This window comes from Cebidichthys violaceus, unplaced genomic scaffold (assembly GCF_023349555.1).
Source record: "Cebidichthys violaceus isolate CVI_PGR_0920_01 unplaced genomic scaffold, fCebVio1.0.p SCAF_10, whole genome shotgun sequence".
In the NCBI taxonomy this organism is placed as follows: Eukaryota; Metazoa; Chordata; class Actinopteri; order Perciformes; family Stichaeidae; genus Cebidichthys; species Cebidichthys violaceus.
Window position 1 is genome coordinate 11,555,302 of NW_027176263.1, and position 7,425 is coordinate 11,562,726.

At 41.3% G+C, this 7,425-nt stretch overlaps 2 protein-coding genes across 5 annotated transcripts in view; one reads left to right on the plus strand and one right to left on the minus strand.

Moving 5' to 3' along the window:
- Positions 1–8: 8 nt before the first annotated feature.
- The window catches only part of herc4 (HECT and RLD domain containing E3 ubiquitin protein ligase 4), a 13,480-nt gene continuing 6,063 nt past the window's right edge, over positions 9–7,425 (minus strand). For 2 of the 4 annotated variants that reach the window (XM_068725576.1, XM_068725568.1), the window contains 12 exons: positions 6,210–6,399; positions 5,932–6,104; positions 5,700–5,819; positions 5,515–5,613; positions 5,253–5,420; positions 4,498–4,641; positions 3,994–4,160; positions 3,734–3,800; positions 3,572–3,654; positions 3,012–3,195; positions 2,629–2,731; positions 9–2,455 (listed from right to left, as the gene is read on the minus strand). In XM_068725576.1, coding sequence (XP_068581677.1) covers positions 2,247–2,455; positions 2,629–2,731; positions 3,012–3,195; positions 3,572–3,654; positions 3,734–3,800; positions 3,994–4,160; positions 4,498–4,641; positions 5,253–5,420; positions 5,515–5,613; positions 5,700–5,819; positions 5,932–6,104; positions 6,210–6,399 — 1,707 coding nt within the window. In that variant the 3' untranslated portion in view covers positions 9–2,246. Of the gene's footprint in view, positions 2,456–2,628; positions 2,732–3,011; positions 3,196–3,571; positions 3,655–3,733; positions 3,801–3,942; positions 4,161–4,497; positions 4,642–5,252; positions 5,421–5,514; positions 5,614–5,699; positions 5,820–5,931; positions 6,105–6,209; positions 6,400–7,425 lie in introns of those variants that run through there. The other 2 variants (XM_068725593.1, XM_068725584.1) reach the window with 2 other exon arrangements.
- LOC137883980 (cytochrome c oxidase subunit 5B, mitochondrial-like) lies at positions 62–1,155 on the plus strand. The gene is made up of 4 exons (XM_068725602.1): positions 62–161; positions 578–648; positions 723–822; positions 917–1,155. The coding sequence occupies exons 1-4, from the start codon at positions 62–64 to the stop codon at positions 1,027–1,029; spliced, it is 384 nt and encodes a 127-aa protein (XP_068581703.1). The 3' UTR covers positions 1,030–1,155.

Here is a 7,425-nt window from a genome sequence, read left to right on the forward strand (position 1 = left end):
CGGGGTCATTTCAGTCCAGCCGACTGTTGCTTCAGGTCAGTCTACCTGCAGTGTGTCAAGAATGGCGGGACGTGTACTTCTCCGAGTCTGTACAACAACAGTGCAGCTGAGGAGCAATGCGGCGGCTCGACCGTTCCACCGTGCTATGGCCACAGCTAAAGGTAAGAGTCTGTGTTTATTACAGACAACATTAAGATACTGTTTTATACTGTAGAGAAGAAAATGACGTTGAATTTCAACACGGACAATTTATTCGCAGCAATGAAATGCCTTTATGGTCACTGTATGTGCTGTGGGACCGCTATGTACCACCGACATGTCACTGTGTTCCGCCCTATTGTGACTACTACGTTTGAATCAAATAATGAAGGTCATTTGGACTTTAACTCGAGGAAAGGCCTTTGATAGACACACCCCTACTGGTCAGATGCCAGCATCCTGATAGGGGGCAGGAGCAGGCTGGTGTGGGTGGCGAGAGAGTGCCGACGTGCAGTTTGACAGACTTTCAAGTAACGTTAGACATACAGCCCAACTGTAATTTGATGTTAACCCACCCCATGTATGTTTTATTTGTCAGGAGTACCAACAGATGAAGAACAGGCGACTGGGCTAGAGCGACGTGCTCTGCAGGCCCTCAAGCGGGGAAAGGTTTGCTACTTTACACACAAGTATACTGTGCTTGAATCTTAAATGTACTCATTTTCTTTAAATTCACAATACAGGACCCCTACAGTATGCTGAAGCCCAAGGAGTATGCTGGCACAAAGGCAGAGCCTCACATTGTGCCATGCATTGGAACAAAGAGACTGGTGGGCTGTCTTTGTAAGTGATGTACATTAAAGACACAGTCCAGCGATCTGTATGAATGCAATGTGTACATTACACACCCGGTGATACGTGATGTAATTCTCTGCAGGTGAGGAAGACAACACAGCTATTGTGTGGTTCTGGCTCCATGAGGGAGATTCCCAGCGCTGTCCTTCCTGTGGTTCCCACTATAAGCTGGTCCACCATGAGTTGCCCCATTGAAACTAAATTGAACCCAAGCGCTGTACAAACATACAAACGGGACATCACAGACGTCCATATTCGCCTCCTTCATGGCCATATACTGCAATGTGTGCATGTCATTTATCATTAAAATGTAAACTTGAACTGAACTGTCTGGATACAAATCTGTCGGCAGGTTTTTAAATCAGGGAACATATGGTGCTGTGACAAAGGGCGAGTTTAATTATTTCAACTAAACTGGACTACTTTTAGTGGTACGCATCTCATTGACATGTCATTCAATGGACCGCTGGAAATACTAGAATATCAGTGATCATGTTAATCAACTTTTAGCCGTAATTCCCAAAGCCACGATGTTACAATAAACCTGTAATCCAGGTGACTATACTTAAAAAAATGCATTCAACAACAAGACAGTATCTTACCCCCAAAGTAACTCACATGTCTTTCAGTGGCTGTACTTTGTTTTTATTTGTGGATGTTTAAGGCTGACAGCCAAGAAAATCCACTCAGGATCTAAAAGCAAACGGTTCGCACGGCTCTCAATCAAATGTCACAACAGAATTTATGTCAAACATAAAGGGAGTTGGTGTACATTGTCTTGGTTCAAACATTTAATACACAGGGGATGGACACAACAGCATAATCTCCTGTAAAATACAACATGACTCACTGCAGTAGCCATGCAGCAACTACTACCACAGTGGAGCTTAAAATGTTCCAGTTTTGTTGAGAGCCGGTCAGAGAGGTGTATATTAAGTCTGGTCATTTTGAGGCCAGTGCGTTCTTCCACCAGATTAGACCTGACGGAAACAACTATTGCATTACATCATAAGCTTCAGAAAGGTAGTGCTGCTGCATGCCATTATATTTTACAGGGGTTAAGTGTTGCTGTATGCATACCCTGCACTCTATATACCAGTAGCTTGTCTCATCATACTCGTCATATCCAAACAAGAATATATCTACAAGAGCAATATCAAATGTGAATCGACTTGGAATAGAGCATCAAATACTGTGATGGCATGGGAGAAAAAAGCTGGGAAATCAAAGTCAAGATTACCTGTGAAAGTCTAGACATCCAACTCTTAATCAGTTTTAGCGCCATGCGGCCTCCTCTTTCCACCCAGTGTCCAATTCTTACAGCAGAATTCAGGCTGCGAAAATGAAAACATTTGGGAATGTGGTCGCCCTCAACAGTCTGGACATGGAGTTATAGGCATTTCTGTGTTCTATCAGGCAAGATTAAAGCCTTGATTGTGATCTATAGCTTGTAGAAGCTTCTCACGGAGTGTTTCCAGACTCCTGTACTTGGGTAGGTCCAGCAGGTTGAAGCAGGTGTGGGCCACAGGTAAGTATTGCTCCCCTCCACTGGTGGGCTGGATCACCAGCTTCAGGCTTTTCATGCCCAAAATGGGTATGCGGTCACTTCCTGTGAGGAACACTGTTGAGGCAAGAGACGTTTCACATTTCCAGCTGTATTTCATAGTACAAGACAACTGAAATACACTTGAATAATCATTTTAAAATTGCAGAATTAAGGTGGATTAGTTTCCATCGAAACACATGAGTAAACTCAGGTTGTGATATTTTCTATACATGGTGGGCAGCACTTACAGAGGAATTGCTTTTTCTTCTCCAAAGGAAGACTGTGGAACACCTCCCAGAAGAGCCTGATGGTGGGATGGTCCGCCCAGTACTCCCCTTTGTATTCAGTACTCTGAAGGGTGAGATACAAGTTATTGTAACTATTTAAAATGACTCAGCAACTGACAGGTTTTGTAATACTCAATATATGTTTATATTTCTAGATTTAGGGTTATCAAAGATTTTAAAATAACTTTACACAGGCAAGAGATAACACATTTCATCTAGTTATAGAAACTTCATTTAGTCATCTTCAGTAATGCTGGTTTCCTACAAAATCCATCAAATTATCCACTTTCAAAAGATTACATTACAAAGTCCACAAAACGAGTTATCATGATAGGAAACAAGACCTTTTCGAGCTCCGTCCAGTCATAGTTGGTGTTGCCGATGACCATGGCTTGCAGTTCATTTGGCTGGAACAGCTCTAGAACTTTTCCACCGCACACCTTGTGGAAGCCTGCGAAGAAGCACTCAAACAGCGGGGCCACCGATGTGTTGAAAACATAGTCTACGTATGCAAAGACAAAGTCCTGCCTACAGGGGGAGAAATGAATTCATATAAAAGAAAAGTGATTTTGAACATGTTACATGACAACAATATGACTAGATTTCTAAAACTGAAGGAGTAATGCAAATAATAAAGAAGCTGATTCTGAAAACAATGTCCAGTATTCCAAAAATGTGTGTTTTAACAATTCAGTCTTTGAATGGATTAATAAAACAACAGAGCATGTTTTAACTGGTGAGCTTTAGAGGTGGATTTTGTTATGTTTGGACAGAGCCACGCTATCCATTTCCCCTGTTTCCAGTCTTTATTCTAAGCTAAGCTACATGGTATTGATCTTCTCATCTAACTCTCAGCAGGAAAAAAATCTGCTGCAGGTTATCAGGACAATCGAGACAATTGTACCTGTTTGATTTATTGACAGTGATGTCTTCGCCGTTCCGTACTAGTTCCAAGACCTCTGTGGCGCCATAGTTCTCCTCTGTGATCTGAAAATGTAGGCAGTGTTTGAAAATCACAACTATTTATTTCACACGTCATGAGACTGCTGTTTGTCAATCATCTTACTGTGAAGTTCAAGCAGAAGGTTTCCTCGAGGTCATCTTCTGTGTAGTCCAGTAAATGCTGCAGACTCCTAGTTTATGAGGACACAGAAATATACATATTTTACAGTATTTTCTGAAGCAGACATTAGGTGAACTCTTTCAATCAACACTCTGTGTGGTAATATAATTGCAACATTGGATGCAGTTAATAAGTTACCATGGTAAACTGACATTCATAAACATGTTAAATGGGAACCTCAGATGACTGTTCCTTGATCTGACCTTCCCACATCTGGCATTAGCTCTTTCAGGTCATCTAGTGTTGGCTTCCTCTTCAGGAGCTTCTTGTAAAGGGCCACGGGGAAGTTGAGTTCCACTATCGTGAGATTGTAGATGGCCAGACCACAGATTACTCCGATGAGGTTGAACAAGTCAATGTCCTCAAAGGTCTGTAAAGGACCATGGCACATTTTGTTAGAGGGCATACTCAATGTGTCTCATACATTCATTTATATACAGGTAAACAAAAATAGGTATGCTTAAAAAACGTATGCTTAGTCGTTATACGTCCCTCCAATTATTTAGCTACTAAATGTAATAGCAAATGCATATTATCAAGTACTAACAAAAAGCAAGTGTAACGACTGTAAACAGGATTTGGAATGTACCAATTCATAATAATACGAAAACTACTTCAGTGTCTCTATTATAATTAGGCACACACGCACTTGAATACAGCTAGGGATATTTTGGCTAATACAAAAAGGTTATTAATACAGGAAGTACCTTGTTTGAAAACCAGATGAGCCTGGAGTCCTCGTAGTAACGAAACATCCCGTATTTTGGATCCAGCAGCTCTTTCATTATCAGGAGGAAGAACTCCTTTCTCACGCCTCCTGCATCGACCGCCTCTTCTCCCACGAAGATCACCTGCCATGAATGTCGCAAACATTAGAGCAACAGCAGCACCTCTAATGCCTTGATCGAAATGGCAACACGGCTTTGTAAATGTACTGCATGTGCTTTAGTAGCAGAACCCTTTAAGTTACAATATCATAATATAATATTTGAGGAAGTCATCCATCTGTCGATCACAGATAATGCATTACTTAATTTATTAGATAATCCCTTAAAGCTGTTTCTAATCATTAAAGAAACATTTTATTTGAATGTGAGTCAGCTTTGTGTCTACCTGATAAATGGTAGCCCAATAATTACTCTCTTTTTAGCTCAGTTTTGGTCTCCACCAACTTCCAGCTAAATGCTCCACTATGTTCACCAGCTAGATGCTAACGTTCTCTGTTTGCTGGGTGGTGCTGGGCAGGTAGGGTACAATGGGTTTTAGAGCTTGCTTTTTCGCTGTAGACAGCTGCCTGCTGCCATCATACCAAACCAAAACAACAAGCTGAAAGACGCTAAAGCCCTGAGGGGAACTACAGAGTCAATTTCTACGGGTTCGTCACTATGAGCAACACCTTTCACATACACTTCAATCATTTTCTCCATTGTGAATGGACAATCTTGATTATAGCAGCTTTTACCTTGAGTGGTTTCTTGTAGTCAACATTCTTTGACTTCCTGAGGACTTCCATGGTGTCTCCAACAATATTTTCTCTCCGAACGATGAGGATGAGGCACGGGTTGACAGATTCAACCGCTGGCAGGAACATGGAACTGAAGTTTTGCATCTGTGCCTGGTCCACTGCCATCTATTCATATAACAAGGGGATGATGCATGATTGAAAAAAAAAACTTTATATGTTTCAAAGATTCAACAGTGCAGTAGATTCAGCTCCTTATTACCTGCATCTGTATGACAGCATCAGTCTGAAGCAGTGTGGTCTTTGCTTGGGCATCAAACACAAAGGGATACCTGCAGAGAGTCACCACACCATCATGACCCTGGAGATAAGGAGACAGGAACAAATGGTTCATACAATGCCTAAACACAGACACATATAATGAAGTGGAATCAGCAGCAGACTCACCAATGGGTACATCTGCCTCTGGATCCATGTGACGTAGTCATTTCTGATGTCTATCAGGTCATCCAACTCATGGATGTAGAATTTATCATACTGAATGATGTGTCCTGCTCTCTCACTCACCTGAAACCACAGAAACATGTCTGTAATCAACAGTTCTTCCAGTTACTGTAGGATGTAAATGTGACAGCTGTTCTAACACAGATCCACAGATTATTTTTTTGTCATTTCTCACCATGTGCAGGATCTCCAGGAGCCGGAGGGACGTGTCCAGGAAACAGGTGAAAATTCTCTGCTCTACCGAAGGAATGCCCATCTTATGCATCTGAAGCAGATACACCACCACTTCCTTGTACAACTCAACCAGCCGCTGGAAGACTGGGGGCTCAAATGTAGACCACCAGTTTCCTGGCGCAAATACAAGACCAAACATGTTGTGAAGAAAAAATGACTGGCAGAAATTGTTGGATCACGTGTGGCATAAAGCATTAAAAAAAACATTCTTCGTCCTACCTAGGACCTTCAGTGGAGCCTCTTTCAGACTGAGGAGGGATTTGGCGAACGGGATAGCGATGGTCACGTAATTATTCCGGTCCCTGAAGAGAGGACATTCTGGAAGAGTGAGGTAGAGTCTCAGGGCTTCAATGTCTGGAGGAGAGTTGCTTAGTTTGGGTATTAGGTTCTTTTCCAGACTGGCAGCAATCTGAGGGAGACGGATTAAAGCATAAAGGTCTGTTATGATTAATGCAATCTTGGACCCCATTAGCTATCGGTCTGACGACGGATACGCCTCTGGGGGCAAGGGGCTAATTTTCTGGTGTTTTGGTTTAGTCAGCAGATATCCGGGCCAGTGTTGAGGTGTGCAACGATGACATACTCAGGGGATGCAGGGCGCTAATGGCCGAGTTGGATCAATTCAAGCAGAATGATTGAATTGAAAAAGGCCTGTATGTACAAACTGTATGTACAAACTGTATGCACTCTGCTGTCAAAACAAAATAAAGACTTGAACTAAAGTTTCTTAAAGTGTATTATGCTACTACTATGTTACAACAGACTGGGCAAGCACTTGTGTGATTAGACGTAATTCTGAAAATAAGACATGATTACAATGAAGTCTTATTCAGTTGTCTTTTATTATGAAATACAGTAGTGCTTTCTAAGTGTGTGAGTCAGAGTAATATAGCGCTTCACCTTTGACCTATGCCCAGGCTATAATAAAGAGAATGATGTTCAATGATGTTGTAAATCCTCATGATAAAAGCATTACAGAGTTATTACAGTATGTTGAGAAAAGAGGGCTAAAAATATACTGAAATTTCCATTAATGCAGACTGTCTTGAATGTGTCATAAACCGTAATAACCACTACAGATGCATGCGCTTCCTTTTTGATTCAGTTATATGCACAGGTGTGAGAATGTGTGTATCAGAAAAGGATAAATGCTATAAATGTTTTGCGTTCTGTTTTGTTTGTTTCCTTTGTCTGTTTACCTGTGAGTTGTCATGGACGACAGCGCTTTTTGGATAATTATATGCAGTGATTTTAACATTTTAAACTGTAACATGAAGTTTGAATGATTACTTAAACTATCAATGCCCATCAAGGGACTGGTGTTGGAAATTAACTTCGGCTGTATGCACTCATTTACAGCACATCGGACTCTGCATTTGTAATTGTCAATGTTTCTCTGTACTTACAAATAATGAATACAAATAATGTAATAAAC